This window comes from Mastigoproctus giganteus, chromosome 5 (genome assembly GCF_048544385.1).
Source record: "Mastigoproctus giganteus isolate SK-2022 chromosome 5, ASM4854438v1, whole genome shotgun sequence".
In the NCBI taxonomy this organism is placed as follows: Eukaryota; Metazoa; Arthropoda; class Arachnida; order Uropygi; family Thelyphonidae; genus Mastigoproctus; species Mastigoproctus giganteus.
In genome coordinates, this window is record NC_143579.1 from 7,371,284 (window position 1) to 7,389,709 (window position 18,426).

At 35.7% G+C, this 18,426-nt stretch overlaps 1 protein-coding gene across 2 annotated transcripts in view; it reads left to right on the forward strand.

Annotated features, from left to right (window-relative positions):
• The window catches only part of LOC150085147 (uncharacterized), a 307,492-nt gene that overhangs the window by 219,938 nt on the left and 69,128 nt on the right, over window positions 1–18,426 (forward strand). For both annotated transcript variants that reach the window (XM_090373892.1, XM_090373893.1), the window contains one exon: window positions 9,238–9,292. In XM_090373892.1, the coding sequence (XP_090230018.1) occupies window positions 9,238–9,292 (55 nt within the window). The remainder of the gene's footprint in view (window positions 1–9,237; window positions 9,293–18,426) is intronic.

The following is an 18,426-nucleotide window of genomic DNA, read 5'->3' on the forward strand; positions in this document are numbered from 1 at the left end:
CAATGTTAGGTGGGTTGGAAAACTGCTAGCTTGGGGTTAAAGTGATTCTTGCACTGCTTCTATTGGAATGAGCAGCAGCCTGGAAAACAAAGTTCAGGGGATTTTAGAGACTGCTGGGTGTCATTGCAGAACAAATAAATACATGGCCTGTGTTACTGTAGCTAAGAATAGGAACATGTGCATGTATACTTGTGTGTACACCAATGCTAAGAGTTTTGTAAATAAATAGGATGAATTAGAGATGTTGGTCAAAACAATAAAGGCAGATATTGTTGGGATATCAGACTTGGTGTCACTCAGATATAAGGAGCAGAAATGGAATTTGGGGAGTACAATGTGTATAGGAAAGATGGACAGGATAAGAAGGGAGGAGGGGTTATGCTATTAGTTAATAAACACATAAAATACAAGGAAGTACAGCCAGTCGACGTGGGTGGACAGTGCAGTGTCGAGTCAGTTTGGTGTGACATAAGCACTGAGAAAGCAAAATTGTGAGTAGGAGTGTGTTATAGGCCTAATGACTCTGATGAGTATAATGAACAACTGTACAAAGAAATAGTGGGCCAGTAAATCAGAGTGTCTTGTAATGGGGAATTTTAATTTCCCAGATATTGACTGGAACTTGTGGGTTGGTCACTCACACACTAGCAAGGCTTTTGTGGATCGATTGGATGACTGTTTTCTACAGAAGCATGTTCGGGAGGCAACTAGAGGGAGTAATACTCTTGATATGATTATCAGTAGTGATTCTTCATGCATTAAGAATCTGCAGATAAAGGAACCACTAGGTGGCAGTGATCACTATGTGCTGAAGTGTGATTTACTCAAAGAGGTAACTACCATCAGGGGTAAAGGGAAGGGTTTTTGCTTTCGTAAAAGTGACTACCGTGGTCTGAGACAGTATTTAAATTTATTCGTGCAGCAGCAACACTAATTGCCTGAAAGCCAGAAATTCGAACAGTGCTTACTGATTTAATTCTCTTGTAATCCGTTTGTTATATGAAAATTTTCTTCACTCAACGGATAGTATTTTAAACGTAACCTCCAAGGGGAATTCAAAATAATTCGCTATAAAAGGTCTTCGTTAAACAGAGGTCTGACTGAGTAATTTAGAATTAGAAAAATGGTTATACAGTTTTATATAGAAAATATCTTAACAATAGACAGCGTAAAATGCAAATTTAGTTAAATAATTTTAAGCTTATTTGAATTGTAGTTAAACATGTGAAAAAAAATTTATGGAATATTACAAATTTCGAGTGCACTGCATCCAAATGTCACACGTCGCTGTTAATCAAGGTGCCGTTATGCCGTACCGCTGGTACCATCCTTAAAAAAACCACTATATTTATATTTCCCCCCCCCCACTGTGTGGGCTTTGTTGTATGTATAGAAGATGTTGTCATGGTTGTTTCAAATTATCCTGTGTATAACTGACTTCCCTAAACATCTTCAAATAGCTGTTATCAAATCTGCTTTTAGAGTAATTGTAGAAAATTTATAATACTAATGTTTTAAGTGGAGTCCTCTGGGTTCAGTGGCGATAAGAAAATAACTGAAAATTGGAATGAACTTGTACTTGTTAGTGTTAATTTTATTTGTAAATATTTATTCAATTTTCACAAATAAAATAAAAGAGAATTTGGATGTATAATTTGATGGAATTGAATCATGTGATATGTAAATAGATGTAGAGGACATTACCCTATCAAAAAATGTAAAGAGCCTATTTTATTTTTATTTTTTTCATGTGGGTTTATTTTTTTAATTTGTCATATTGTTTAAAATTATCTGATTTTTGTCAGTTTCACTCTAATATTAGTAATGAAGTCAGAATAAGAACAAATTAATACAGTTTTTGAACATAGAAACAGTAGTAGCCCTTGTGCATTAAAAAAATTCACTGCTGTGGACCCATGTAGCACTGAATGTGGACACCCTTGTAAGTCACTGCCTAGGTAGTAGCTTACTCTCATCAACCTGTGCAATTCTACCACTTTGCATATTGGAGGCTTGAAGTGGTGAAAGCAATTTTAATCTCCAGAACAAAGTTTCCAGCATCCCCTTCCTCCCTCGCCATCTCCTTTAACTGCATGCACAGTACCAGATACTTTTCACGTTTTGGGTTTTCATTTAAAAAAAAAAAAAAAAAAAAGGAATAAATCTGATAGAGAGTCAGTACTCCAAGAAAGAGTCCACAGGAATTAAAATCAAATTGTGCATCAGAATAGAAGGTCCTATGTGCAGCAAATGACTGCAAAATTCAATTTCGGCAATGAAAGACCCATTTACAACTGAACTACATGGCAACGCCGAAGAATCTGGTTCAGTTGAAGTTGAAGAATCTGGTATTCGGTAGTCATGTGCCTGTATAGCTTCTTTCTGTAAAAAAATCCAAAGATTCAACTAGAGTTGTGCAGCGATGCTCAAGACTGGACTGTGGATCAGTGGAAAAGAATCACATGGTCTGATGAGTTGATTTACACAAATATGCATATTTTAACAGTAGAAGAAAGGGCTTGAATCGCATTAGGCCACTTGATGTCAGTGTTGTAATTCTTGATGGCCTTGTTCAGGTAGATGACAAACTGAATAGGTATAGGTAGTTCTCGACTTTATGAGTTCATTCGTTCCTAGCACGCGCTTGTAAAGCAGGAATTTATTTCCCATAGACATAAGGTTAAAAATAGGGGTTGTGTTCTCAACAGTGAAATTAGTTAGCTAATTAGTTTATGCAGTAATTAGTTTGTGTTTAAACAATGATTGATTTATTGAAAGAAATGAAATTGTAGCCTGTAAAATCAAGCAAAAATTATAATTATAGAGAAATTATTTATGACTTACAAATGTTAAAGAATGTTTATTCTTCATCATCGACTAAATGCACACTCATTGATCACTCGTTAATGGCTCAGTGGGCACTCGTTAGTTTTCTGCAAAAGGAGTTGTCTTCAGAAATGTTACAAGAAGCGTTTGTTTTCAAGATAATCTTCTCTTTTAATTATAAATTTCACGATTGCATGCATAAGCATTTTTTAATGGCACACACAAATTGCAACTAACACGATTTGCATGGAGTAACGTTTACGAAGCTTAAAAAAAAGGAATGAAGAGAAGATTCTGAAAATTTATTTGTTTTTTATACAATTGAAGATTTCAGTAAAGGGTAAACACATTTCACCATAATAACGTAAAAAAACCACACAATTCCAGCTATCCATATTTTTGCAAGTGCAGTAACATAGAGTTTACTACCCATTTAGAAATTGTGCTAACTATAATTGATTGTGCTAAGCCCAATAAACCGGAAAGTGCAAATTGTTTTGTTATTTTATGGTTGTGACCTCCAGAAATTTGCTTTAGAAAAATATCACAAAGGCGTTTAAAATTGATTCTTGTAATGGAACATATGATAACGATGAAAGTGTTGTGCATTTTAATGATTTGAATTGGTAACTAATACAATTTACAAACTACACCCATGACCTTTTATATGGCCTTAAGGTCACACTCATGACCTTAAAAATGACATTTTAGAGATAAATAGCTTAGTTATACAGTGAAAATTTCAACTTCTGAGATCTTGAACCGAATTACTAAAAAACAATGCGTTATTGGGATATTTTAACGATACGATGGCATCTCTGGAACTGATTAATATCATAAAGCGGGGTACACTGTATTGTATATGTACGCATGTGGTTTGGAATGCGGTATTTATGAATGTTTAACATTCATTTTTAGCAATTAATGTTCATATTTTCGATTTTGTTGATACTGCACAACTATATAGACTGGAATACAATTTTACTGCTGTGATGGTATGGAATTGTTAAGGGGCAGCTAATTTTTTTTTTAAACTAGCGATAGGGTGAAAGTGTGGCATCAGCCTCATGAAGCCTTGCATCTAGACTATCTCATAACCACCACTTAAGCAGCTGCAGGTCATATTGTAGTTTATGGAATGCGTTTTTTTGGTATGGACTGTGTCTGTATACTGTTAGAAGGTTTGTTACCTCCAATGAATATCTTTGTGTCATATCGGACCAACTTCACCCTGCATTGTGTCATTTTTACCTAGATTGTGATGGATTCTTTCAAGACAATGACATAACTATCCACAGTCCAAAAATTGTATTTGAATGGTTTAAGAAACACTCCTAAGTTTTCCAATGTCTACCCTGATCACCTCATTCTCCAGATCTGAGTCCAATTGAGAATGTCTGGGATATCTTTGAAAGGCAGTTCATCTTCACAGTTCTCTACTAACCACAATACAGCAGCTAACAAATATCCTGATGGAGGAATGGTCAAATGTGGCATCTAGTGGTTTTAGGCCTGACATAGCCGAGTGGTGAGGAGTGTAAGTGCAGTAGCACACGCTCTTTGATTGGACTGTAGTTCAAGCCTGTGACTGCTAAATGCAGGTAACCCTCATATAACACGGTAGTTTGGTTCCTACAAAATTTCGTGTAATGCAAAACCGTGTTATACGGGACTAAGCCCATGACTGCTAAATACAATTTAACATTTGTATTGATTGATTTATTGTAAATTCCACTGACCTGGTGGTCGTGCTGGAGTATAAACAAGAACATTTATGCATGATGTGCTCTAATTTGGGGGAAAAAAGTGACGATATGAGATATTCAATAAAGATTTCTAAGTTTTTGCCCGAGTCGTGTGTTTTAGTAGTAGTATAATAATAGCAAATGATGCAAGAAAGCAAGCTTATATAGCATCAGCCAAAAAAAAAAAAAAAAAAAAAAAACACACTTCTCCCATCCATACCCTTCAACAATTTGTCTAGTTCTTCCTTGAATTTATTCAAACCAGCCACTTTCACAACTGATTGAAGCCTGGTCCAACAATTAACACTGGCTGAAGACAAACTTCCTTGTCTCCTGCAACCATTCTTCCTCAACTTGAATTTATGATTCCTCATGTGTGTAGTCTCAGCAAGTGGAAGAATGCCATTAACATTCAGCTTACTTAATACATCCAAGGCTTTAAACACCTCAATCAGATCTCCTCGCAGGTGCCTACTCTAGACACTGCAATTTGCAGTACTGAAGCCATTCTAGGTAACAGCACCCTTTTGTTCTCTTCACCAGTATGGTTACCCCTCTCTGCACTCATTCCAGCTGTTCTACATCTCTTCCTAAAGTGAGGCCTCCAAACCTTATACAGTACTTAAGGTGCGACCTGTATACAGTAGTCAAGATGCGGCCTAATCATGGCCTTATACAAAAGGATAATCACCTCCTTATCCCTGCTAGCAAAAGATTTTGTATATCATTAACAAGACCCTGTGAGTTGTCCTGGCAGCATGTCTGTACTGCTTGGTGAATTTCATGTCCGACTGCAGCATTACCCCAAGAACTTTTTCATTCTTCACTACTCTGATTATAGTACTACATAGTTCATAAGTTACCCTGGAGTTACTGCTACCCATATACAATTCCTAGTAACCCAATTTTCCTAGATCTTGTTGCAGTAGTTCACTCTGATAACTGTTGTTAACCACCCTGCCAACACATGTATCACCTGCAAACTTAGACATTGAGTTTGATATACAGTCATCAGTATTATTGATCAATAATAAAAACAACAATTGGCCCAGCACTGAATCCTGGGGAACTCAACTAATGATATTAGTCCACAAAGAGCAGTGCCATTGATAACTGCTCTCTGTCTTCTTCCACTTAACCATCCCTTTATCCTTAGCAGTAACTTGCCCATAATGCCACATTGCTCCAGTTTGTACAGCTATCTTTTATGTGCAGTAGTATCAAAAGCCTTCCTGAAATCCGAGTATATGTGTCAAAATTATTTTTTAAATCCAGTTCCTTGGATGTAAAAAATTATCACTTGGTCACTCTATCTTAATAACCTTGTCTTGGTTAGACAAGACAAGGTTACTAAGACAAGCTAGAACAACAGCATTAGCAAATGCAATGGGGGTTCCCCATCTCTCCAAGCTTATTGATTCCCGGAGGCTGGTCATCACGGTGAAAATGGTTGCAGGACTTATCTCCAAACCATCCATATGGGCAGTGCCAGATTAAGGTATGGGCTAGCAGGGCCCTTGCCCGGTGCGCCATTCTTTAATGGGTACCAAAAGCAGAAGAACGAGTCAAAAATATCTATATCCTTAATAAAGGGTGCCAAAAAATCATTCTGCCTGGGGCATGGAAATACCTTGGTCCAGCATTGCATATGGTATACTTGTGCTGCTGGAGAATTGCTATCTCTGCTTTGCAGTCTACTCCTAGACTGGCTGCCCAGGGCTTATCCTGATAGATTGTTTCCTCCCTTTTCAGATGCTCTCCCAGGTCTACAAACTTGATGCTGATCTTCACAAATTTGTATGTGATAAAAGATATAGAAAGCAAGTACTTTCAGTTGGACTGGCTTTCCCCCCCCCCTCACTTTTTGGTGTCTTGTCATTGTTAACCCCTGGCCTGCATGCCATGATGGGTAGGTTGCAACATTCGGTTCTCTGTTGCCATCAGGTTGCAATAAAGATTTTCTCTCTCTCTGTGTACCACCTGAAAGCTCTCCTGTGCATGCCCTTTTAATATGCCAAAAACAAAACTCATATATGGATAAGAATGCTCTGCTTTGTAATCAGTGTGCCACACTGTAGTGCATTAGATATTAGTACTGGATAGCACTTCCCCTACACCTGGTGATTGTCACCATGACGTGCTAAATGACATTTTGTCAGTATTCTGCCTGGTGACAGAATTCGTTTGTGCATGAGTGAAGTTTAGCAATACTTGTGCTTCTATAAATCAGAGTGCACCAGTATGAATACCATTCACATATATATTGTAAACAATTTTTTGTGATGTAATGTTGCAAATATAGTAAATACTTTCATTCTGTGAGGACTATTTTTCTACTTGTGTACGTAATAAAATAATTGAAATATGTAATTAAAGTAAGCCATAAATTAATTATAAGATATATAACTTGTGTACATAAGTAATTTAATTCTAATGAGCTTCTGACCATGATGGAAAAGTTGCAGTGAAGATTCTCTCTCAAGATATTTAAGTTGCGTATCCACAAACTCATCAAGGAATATATATGATCACTGCTGACAATGTGGCTTGCAAAACAGAACATTTAGCTTATGAATCCTGTACGTAATGTCATTCACTGTTTCTTTTTCACACGTACGCAAATGTTACATCTAAAAATTGTTCTATATTAGAAGCGCAATGATTAGAAGCCCCACAAAAAAAAAAAAAAAAAAAACAGAAAGAAAAACGTGTATATATAAACTAGCGTAGAGTACATATGATGCACAGGCTCATTATACTTAGCTAAGCAATTTTTTTACATACTTTTTTGCTCAAGTAAAGTACAGCAGACTCTCGATTTACCGGGATCACATCAACCGGGACACTTTGACTCCAAATAATAAAAAAAAAAAAAAAAAATCAACCAGAAATCATAAAATTTAAGTAATAACTAGAATAGGGGTATAAACAGATGTTTTGCAAGTCGTAAATAAGCAACAAGAAGTGGCATTATAAGTCATCATTGGGAGATTATTATATTGCAACCCCTGCTATATTCCCACCTACAGCTCAACAAAAAAAAAAAAAAAATATAGAGAGAGAGAGAGAGAGAGACCAAATGTTTAGTTTGTTTAGTGCGCCACATCGATTGTTGTGTTCCGTCGCACCGCAAAAGGACAAATTTTGTTTCGTTATTTATGTCAGGGGGGTGTCGGAATTTTTTTTTTTTTTTTATATAGTAACTATTGTTTTTTTTGTTTTGTTTTTTTTTGTGTTTAGAAATCGCAAAAATGATGGGCAAACACAAGAGTCATGCTTTCAATTAAACAAAAACTTGAAATTATTCAAAAGTTTGAAAATGGTGCATCTGTTAAATCTCAAAAGAACCATAATAATGTTGGTGTCCAAACCATACACAACCTTGTAAGAAATAAAGGAAGCTATTAGATTTAAAATCAACATCTTAAAAAATAAATGAAAAAAATGTCCAATTCGCACTACTCACATATTGGACACGCGAGTTGTGCGTGGTAAGTTTTTTTTTTTACGTAGGTTGCTGAACATTTTTCGATACAGTAAGTTCCCGACTTACGTAGCTTCGGACTTATGTCACATTATTTATATATATCTTTTTATATGACTGAAGATTTCAATGAAGGGAGCACACATTTCACCATAAAATGTAAAAACCCACATTATTATCGTAAATGCAATAAGATCAAGTTTACTACCCATTTATAATGAATTTCACTAACAGAAAAGCCCAGTAACCTGGAAAGTGCAAATTATTTTTATTTTATGGCAGTGACTTCCAGAAATGTGCTTTAGTAAAATGTGAGCTCACATAGGGTCTAATAGTGAGTTTTCGCCTTAATCCTGTGAAGTTCTTTTCAGAAAATTTAATTTTGACTGTTATCACGGTGCCGACTAATAGAATAAGTGACAGTGGTACTAGTAAATCTACCAAGAAAAGGAAAGCGATTGAATTGATCAGAAAATTAAAATAATAAGGATGTATGAAAATGGAGAAACATTATAACCAAGGCTACGAAATACAAATCAGTTTTTACAGTACATTAACATGCGTTTTTTTTTTTTTTCTTCCTTTTATGTTTTCTTTTCTTATGTGCCACTCCGGCTACTTCGCCGCTGCCCCCAGATAAAGTTTTTAATTGAACTAATTAAAAATATATAAGTATTTTGGCATATCAGGGATATAATAGCAATATTTTATTAGTCATTTCCGAGTTAGTTATGTAAAACTCGACTTATGTAAGAAATCCTGGAACGTATCTCTTACTTATGTCGGGGACTTGCTGTATTTTTGGATTAATCGGGAAATCGAGAGTCTACTGTATATGAAAAATAGGTGTTCCTTTAGTTTCACAATTCCTTCAAGTCTGAGTAATTGTTTATACAGTGGTTTTGTGCCCAAAATGTTAATTCCTTATTTGTTGCATGATATTAGTTTTAATTTCTTCATGCTCTCTTTGTGTATTATTACAGTGAATATTACAAAGATTTTAATAAAACATTGTTAGTAATTTTACAGTATGATTCATTAATGATTTCTGCATCTTTAGATGCAGAAGTCATTAATGAATTATAATAAAATTTCTGTCTAAGCTGAAATGATTTAATTGTGAATTCACCTTGTTTTCTTAAAAGGTAATATATTTTAATTTATAAGGAACATTCCTTTCAGGGTAATGCAACCTTACACCTCTATCCACATTTTAAACCCCTACAAGAAATTAAAGGTAAGCTCATATTTTTGTTATTATTATTATTATTGGCAGTATTTTTTTTGTCTCTCTGGTTTACTGTTATTTCGACTTTCAGGAATACAAGGTTGTCTTGGAAGGATAGTCCATCATCGGGCTGCTAGCTGATATAGATGCGAGCTGCCCAGTGAAGGGCTGTTTTTTCTTGACATTGGCTACAGTAGTTAATTTTTTTTAAAGATCACAGAAGAAAAAATAAAGTTAAATTTGAAACCTTTTCTGCCATATTTAATTCCTTTGCAGAATTACAGATAAGTATTTGTTGTTTTCTGCTGGTGAATATTACTATGTTGACATTATTGATAGATATTTTGGGTACAAAATTAATGTTGACATTCAGAAATTGATATGAAATGAATATTTTAATTTAAATGTTAACTATAAATATAATTTAATTAAATATGATTCTTTTCCACATGACAAAATTGCAATTTATTGGAACTGTAAAGTGAGAAAAAACTTTTTACAGATTTCCTATAAACAGTATTCAAATAAACGAAATAGTTTATTGGGGTTCTGTTTTGTTCATCCATTGCAAAGATGACAGCCAACCTCTGCAAAGAGACAGCACACTGAAGAAGAAAAAGACACGGTTAGGAAATTTGTCAAAAATTTTTCTAAATTTTACTTTTTTTTTCTACTAAACTGTAATTGTGTCATGCAAAGTTTCCTATTTAATTATATATGATATCATATCAGTGTTTATATTTATTTATTTTTAGAATTTTGATGGTGTATTCCTGATTATTTTTATTTCCTGATGAATTTTTATTTATACTGTATATTGTATTCTTATTTAAATTAATCTTTATTGAAATTGGGGGCATTTGCACATTAAATAATGCAATTTTTTGAATTTTTGAACCCTTCCACCCCATTATTATATACCTGAGATTTCTTGTGGGCATTCTTCCAATGCTGCCTTGGGAATCTAAAATGCTGAGAGCTGATATTCAGGTCTATCAGAATTTTGTTAATCAAGTATGTCAAATTTCAGCAAAGTCCAGTCATTTTGTAACATCTAAATCCTCTTCTTGCACCTTCATACTGGTGGGACTGTTAGTAACCCTGGGTATGACCTCCATATATGAAATGACTGTGCAGAATATCTGTATGTGATTCAATATAGAAATTGTATCATCTTATATAGCACATGGCAGTAACATTGTGGTGAATAATAAATGAAAAGCTACTTTATATATAAATACTGTAAACAGTATTTATATACTGAATAAAAATGTATATTTTTCATTAATGGTGTGAAAGGCTAATTCTGACACTGCTGAACGTGAAGCACAGACTGAGGAACTGTACTGTTTAACCCGAAAATTCAGAGGAAACCACGTAGATCCTTGGTAAGACAAGTCACAATCACTGCAAGAAATATTGTATTCCAGGTCATTTATTTGTGTGCAAAAGGGGACACAACTGAGTGATTGTTCAGTATAGCATGTAATTTCCGTATTGTACTGGCCACAATCTTAAATTTGGTATTTTTAAAGAATGTTGTTGTTATGTTTGTTATTTGGTTTTTAGAAGCATTAGCAACTAAGGCTATATTGCTCCGGGGATATGCGGTGGTCATTCCCTGACCTTTCCGCATCCTCTGTATTTGGTAGTCATGGACTCGAACCCCTGTCTAATCAAGAAGCATGTGCTACACACTGCTGCTCCTGCCCGCCTGGCTACAGAGGTGCCTTAAAGAATGTGTTAAGCTGTTTGTGCCCTGTTCAACATATGGAGCAGAAATAAAGTATTTTTTGATGCTACTATTGTTGGTTCGTGTAGTTTTTAGTATCCTATCCTTAGCTTGTACCCTAATTCGATTTATAATCGCAAGGGATAACCCCTTGTTATTATAAATCAAATTAGACTGCTGGGTAATATCCGTATTTTTGAGTCTAAAGCAGATTTTGTCATTGAATATTTATAGGCATTGAGAAATTGATTAAAGATAATAGATCTTTTGTAGTTGAACAGATGATAGCTGTTATAATGCAGAAGCATACCGTGTTTGTTGGTTTACGATAGATGTCAGATTTGGTTTTATTCAAGTCTGAAATTTAGAAATTTTAATGACTTAATATCCGTATTTTCGCTTTCCAGTGTAAAATGTCTTGGATAGTGCTGCTATCAGTAATAACAGGAACATTGTGTAAATATCTCCCATAGATGTGATACTGGGTATAAAAGGCATCAAATGTATACGCTCAATCGTTGAGAGATAGACCTCCGATATTAAGCCGCTTAGACTTAATCCTACTGACAAACCAAAAATTTTGCTGTATACTTTGTCTCAAAAGGTGATATACAAAAGGTTAATTAAGTGAAAAATTTCTTTAATAGAAAGCTTCGTATAATTAATCGGTATAGAGTTATTATTTAACATATCCCAAAGAATATCTTGGTCCTTGAGGTTGTCACAGACATTCTCTCAAATATGCCAGACAAGCTGTACTTACTACCTGGGAGTCTAAAACGCTGATGGAACTGATATTCGGGTGACACTCAAGTCAAGTGGACCCAATTTCGGCGAAGTCCAGACGGTCTGTGACAGCCAAATCCTTTGCTTGCACCTTCACGATGGTGGGACTGTTAGTAATCCTGGGTATAACCTCCATGCACAAGCACATGGTGGGTGACCATCCAGGTGTGAACCAACGTAAGCAGGGGTCGAGGTCTGGTGCCCACACCACATGGAGGAATCCGCCCCTCTATATTACCAGGCAGTACTAGGTGGTAGGTGACTCTCATCAACCGATGCAATACCACCACTTTGCTTGTTGGAGGCTTGAAGTGGTGGAACCCATGTTTAGTCTCTAGAGCTAAGTTCCTGTCAATCCTTCCCTATCTCTTCCATCATGCAGTATGATTGATGACTTTTGAGGTTATGATGAACATTGTGGGGAGATCCAATATTCCTTACATTTCGAGGGTACAGCTCTAAAACGGTGTTCGCAGGTCGGCCGCTAGTTAGTACACCGGACCGAACCTATTGGTAACTCTCTAGAAGGCTTCCGGATCATCTAGTGTATAATCTTGTCACCTCTACTCTGCCAGATGGTGACTGGAGGGAATCAGAGTAGTGTGTATGCGGGGAGCATTGTCGAGGCCACATTATGTCAAGGATCTGGGTGTATTCTTACCGTGTGTACGCCATATCCAGAAATTTCATTAATTCATACAGCATGTCCCACCCACTTTTTCTTGCTATTAATTCCACCTTGAATTGTCAAACTAATAGAACAAGCTTATCTGCGAAAAGATCTAAACCTCCCAAGCATTTCCTAATTCATTTCACAAATATACGTGGTCTCAATTCTAATCTCAACGATGTCCATTTCCACTTGCAGTCTGCCAAATCCAATGTACTTTTTCTGACAGAATCTCAGTTATCGGTTGATTCAACTACTGCTCATCTCAGATGCCCAAATTATTCGCTGTATGATTCCTTTCGCCTCAAAGGTGGTACTTGCGCATATGTCCGTTCTGATGTCCCCTGTCAGAGACTTGACAATTTGGAATCTCCTCTCTTTGATCTTCTCTTGCTTAAAATCTCTCTACCTCATTGTATCAAATTCATCTGTTGTCTCTACCGTTCTCCCAACTCCACTAATCACTTGGAGCTCTTTGACTTCCTCTCTTTGCAACTTGACTTTCTCCAGTCCAACTTTCCTAACAGTGAGGTAATTTTCCTTGGTGATTTTAATGTTCACAACTATAGCTGGCTTACGTTTTCTAGTCACACCGACTCAGCTGGTCGAGATGCTGAGGCTTTTGCAATTACTAATGACCTTGCACAGATTCTTCATTTACCTACAAGAATACCGGACAATCCTAATCATACAGCCGATACGCTTGATCTTTTTCTCACAAACAACCCTTCTAAGTACACGGTCGATGTGACAGGTCCTTTAGGCACTTCAGATCACAACTTGGTGATTGTCTCTTCTCCAATGGAACCTTTATCTCCTGGCTATTCCCAACCTTGTGTTGTTTGGCATTACAAGAATGCAAAATGGGATGACCTGCGAGACTTCTTTTCTTCTTTTCCTTGGTCGGATTACTGTTTCAAAACTTCTGATGTCAACGTTTGCTCAGATTGTGTCAGTGAAATTATTCTTGCAGGAATGGAATCCTTTATCCCACACTCCACTTTAAAATCTCGTCCTTTATCTAAACCTTGGTTTTCCAATAAATGTGCTAAGGCTGCCCAGGAGAAGAACGTTGCATATCTTAATTGGCTTGTTTCTAATTCTCCAGTTTCATTTTCTGCCTACACCAAAGCTCGCAACAATTGTAAAGCAGTTATTAATCAGTCCAAACTAGAGTTTGAACAGCTAAGAGTAGAAAACTTGCTTCTTGCCCTAATGGTAGCCAAGCATTCTGGTCTCTTGCCAAAGCTATTGGCCGCAACTTTTGCCCATCTCTGCTCCCACCTCTGTCCAAACCAGATGGTTCTGTTGTCACTTCAGCCAAGGATAAAGCTGACCTGCTAGCATCCCATTTTTCTTCAAACTCATGTATTAATGATCTTGGTAAAACACCTCCCACCATTCCCAACACACCCCATTCAATGCCCCCCCTGTCGTCTTCCGTCAAAAGGATGTCAGATCCCAGGTCCCGATGGTATTTCTCCACTTGTTCTCAAAACGTGTGCTCCTGAACTTACTCCTATTCTTTGCCCGCCTTTTTTCACTTTCTTATTCCAAAGGTGTTTTTCCTTCTGCTTGGAAATTTGCTCATATCCAGTCAGTTCCTAAAAAGGGTGACAAATCCCTCCCATCCAATTATCGTCCCATTGCAATTACTTCTACTCTTTCTAAAATAATGGACAAATTAATTAACCGCCAACTCTTAAACTACCTAGAAACCTTCCGTCTGATCAACGATCGCTAGTATGGATTCCATCAGTGTCAATCCACTGGTGATATTCTGGCTTTTGTTACCCATTTATGGACTAATTCAATGGAAAGGTTCGGTGAAACAGAAGTAGTTGCTCTTGATATCTCAAAAGCTTTCGATCATGTTTGGCATAAAGGTCTTCTAAACAAACTTCCATCTTATGGTTTGCCAACTGTTTTTAGTAATTGGTTATCCAGTTTTCTCTCTGATCGCTCACTGAGGGTGATGGTAGATGGTTCTCTGTCTTCTAACTTCTCCACTAATGCCGGTGTCCCCCAAGGTTCAGTTCTTTCTCCCACTCTTTTCCTCTTGTATATTAATGACCTTCTTCCACTGACTGGAAATCCTATCCATAGTTTTGCCGATGATAGCACATTGCTTTCTACTTTCCATTTTGAGAAACCTTGTCCTGCTCAATCAGCTTTAACTTCTCGAAAATCTGCTACCAATTCCTTAAATGCCGATCTTCGGGTAATTCTCCATTGGGGCAAAGACAACTTAGTTGATTTCAACCCTTCTAAAACTCAGTCTTGTCTTATATCTCGCAAAAAGGATTCTTCTGCTCCTATGCTTATCTTTAGTGACACTCCGATTTCTAGGCAAAATGATATCTCTTTTGGGGATTACCCTGACTTCTAATCTCTCTTGGCACAAGCACATTACAAATATTGCTTCCTCTGCATCTAAAAAACTTGGTTTTCTCTTTTGCTCTCAGCGTTACTTTTCTTCCAAACAGCTGCTCACTCTGTATAAATCGCAAATCCACCCAACCATGGAATATTGTTCCCACATCTGGGGTGGTGCCGCCAAAACCTCTCTCGGGCTTCTTGATTCCATTCAGAAGAGGGCAGTTAGGTTAATTAATGATTCAGCTCTAACAGAGTCTCTCCACTCACTGTCTCATAGACATACTGTTTCTGCTGCATGCCTCTTCTACAGATACTTCCATGGGCACTGTTCTTCTGAATTGGCTTCTATAATTCCTGCTCTCTCTTTCAAAACAGTCCGAACATGTGCCGCCAGCCAACATCCATTTACTGTCCAACTTCAAACTCACAGAACCAACTTTTCATCTTTCTCGTTTATTCATTCAACTGCCGTTTTCTACAACCTTCCTTCATATGTATTTCCTGAAAATTACAATCTACAGAAGTTCAATTCGAATGTCAACAAATATCTGCTTTCATCTTCTCAATCTCCAACCCAAGCACGGTACTAGGTATTATAGGTTCTAATACCTCTCATGTTTGGGTTTACATAAAAAAAAAAAAAAAAAATCTAATGTGTATTCCACATTTACATCCATATATAACGAAGTAACATCCAGTGAGAATAAATTATCATTATTAAATTATCCTTAAGATTATTAAATAATGTGTCGTAGTTTTTTTATCGCAAATTGTGTCACCTGTCTAAAGGGTTTTATAATGCTATATACATATGTGACTAAGGAGGAAATGCCGAGTTTCTGTAAGAAACAATGGGCCAAATAGGAAAACTGTCTTGTGCAATTTTATCTGACCAAAAAATGCAGGAATATTGTATGTTCTGGCCTTCAATTCCTTTAAGTGAGACATAGTAATGTCTTTAACTTTATTGTACTGATTTGGTCAATCAGTATAATAACGTTTCCTTAATATATCATCAGTATAATAACGTTTTATTGTACTGATGGACCAAATTGGTAAAAAAAAAGTGCTGGGTCTACTTCAAGGTAAGTGGAAGTATCTGATTTAATTGAATCTAACTTATTTACATAATCAGTTTTATCGAGTATTACAGCTCTATCTCCTTTATCTGTTCTATGAATAATAATTGTCTTTATTTTCCCGAAGTTCACGTAAAGCTGAACTTTGTCTAGTCAACTTAGGAAATTACACACTATACTGAATAATCGCTCAGTTCTTTCCTCTTTTGCAACACAAAGAAATGACCTGGTATGCAACATTACTTGTGGTGATTGTGACTCGTCTTACCAAGGATCTACGCAATTTCCTCTGATCGGGTTAAACAGCATGTATCCTTAGTTCGCACTTCTTGTTCAGCACCGTCAGAATTAGCCTTTCATGCCATTAATAAAAAAAACATACATTTTTATTCAACAAGCCAAAATTCTTAGTGTCCAATGTAATTATACTGTATAAGATTATTAATTGCAGAAACTGATGAGATTAAATTACATGAGAATTCTATTAATGTTCGCCAGCCATATCTAATCTCCGATTCGTGGTCTTTTATGTGCATGCGCGAAGACTAATAATCTCTATTTAAGATTCATGCTCACACATACTTGGTAATTTTCTATCCTGTGATCACGACATATGGTCAAAAAGCAATTGTAGGCTTCAGGAAGGAAAATCGTTTTTTTTTTTAATTTACGTTAAACTTTTTAAAATTAATTTTTGTTTTAAATTTGTGTTTTACTGTAATCATTTTGTGTTAACGTTTTATTCATTTTAATTTCTGCAGAGTATTGTACGGAAGTGTTCTACGTATCATATTGAGGTAAACTTCTCTTATTCTTTTACAAACAGTTTTTGACCATAGTCAATAATCTTAGCAGAGGTTGGCTGTGGTCTTGGGATAACGTGTCCTCATTACTATGCATATGCTGCCACAAAAAACTAATTCATACTCTTCATTAAAAACCCTTTCTGGATTTGTGATCTTTAATAATCAGTGTCCTTTAAGATATCCCAAATGGCATCTAAAAGGCACCTTCTCAGTCATTTCAGAGCAATCTGAAATTTACATCTACTTAACATAATAGGAAATAGTAGGCAGTGTGCAACTTTTTGAGTCTCCTTGTGGATATGATAATTACATATATTAAGATCATCTTAATGTCTATACATTCTTATGAAAAATACCATCTATTGCCCTTTGTTCTAGGAAGGCAGAAGAAATTCACTTTTTTTATTTTTTCCACAGAGTTATATAGTACTGAGACTTTGGACTATGAAGTTGTCTATGGAGACACAGTTGTTTCTACTCTTGAAGCTAAAATGAAATTACTAATATATACTCCAGGCTGTAAAATCCAAACTTCACTAGATTTGTCAGCGATTTTGTAAAATTGCGCTTTTTTTTTTTTTATCAACTTCTTAATGTTTATGCACTTAAAGTTTTATTGAGAATATTAGGACAGTAAACTTGGCAATTAAGTTAAATATATGAAGGTAATTATAACAATAGTTTCTGCTTAGGAACTTGAATAAAATTAAATAAACTTATGGTTTCCTTGAGCTGTAGTGTTTCTGCAGTTATATTTTAATTTTTGTTTTGTATTTATTTTCATTTTTAATATCAACCTTTCACCATTTTCTCTTAACTATGCATTTATAACCAAGCAGATATAGGTGTAAGTTACAGAAATTTAAAGCTTATGCTGTGTACTTTGAAATATATATTTATGTACATTTATGAGTAGCAATAATCTTTGGAATTAGTTGATGATAATAGTAACTGTGTGAATGGAAATGTATTAGTTAAAGTAGGATATGTATCAACACCTTCAAGCACTGAGCTGCTATAGAAAGGTGTTGGTAAAATAAAAGAAAAAAATTTAGTCAGCCTAATGAGTTGAAATGTTCAATCTGCAAGAAGCCGACCTAAAAGAATAAGGGAAAGTGTAATTGTAAGAAATGAAGACATAAAAGGTTGAAAGAATGTAAAAAAATGCTAATAATTTGATTAATTTTTTTATATACTGATTATATACTGATTTATAATACAGAATGTCAACATTGATATACATATAGTTGGAATGTAAATATTGTACAAATTATGCTATATTGTGTATGGAATGCTGCTGATAATAAACAATACTTATTCAAGGCCTGGGATGATAGTTAATGGGTAGAATATTAATTCTGGGAAGAAAGCAAAGAAAAATAAAATGGAACAGCATAAAATGGAATCACAACTATGTTGATCCATTGGGGCCATAATGTTTTGTGCATTTCTGCCAGTGCAAGTAGATCAAAATAGAAAATTAAGAAAACCAAACAAAAACGAAATACAATAAACCCCCCCATTCATGGTATCTGTATTCGCGGTCGCTGATTTAATATAAAATGAAACCTAAAAAAATGTGAATTTTAAAGCGCCGTGAACATTTTCTGCCATAAAAAACATGGACATGGCTAATATTATCTTTCCCGGTCAAAACAGCGCTCAGTGGGTGGGGGGAGAGGGGTGACAAA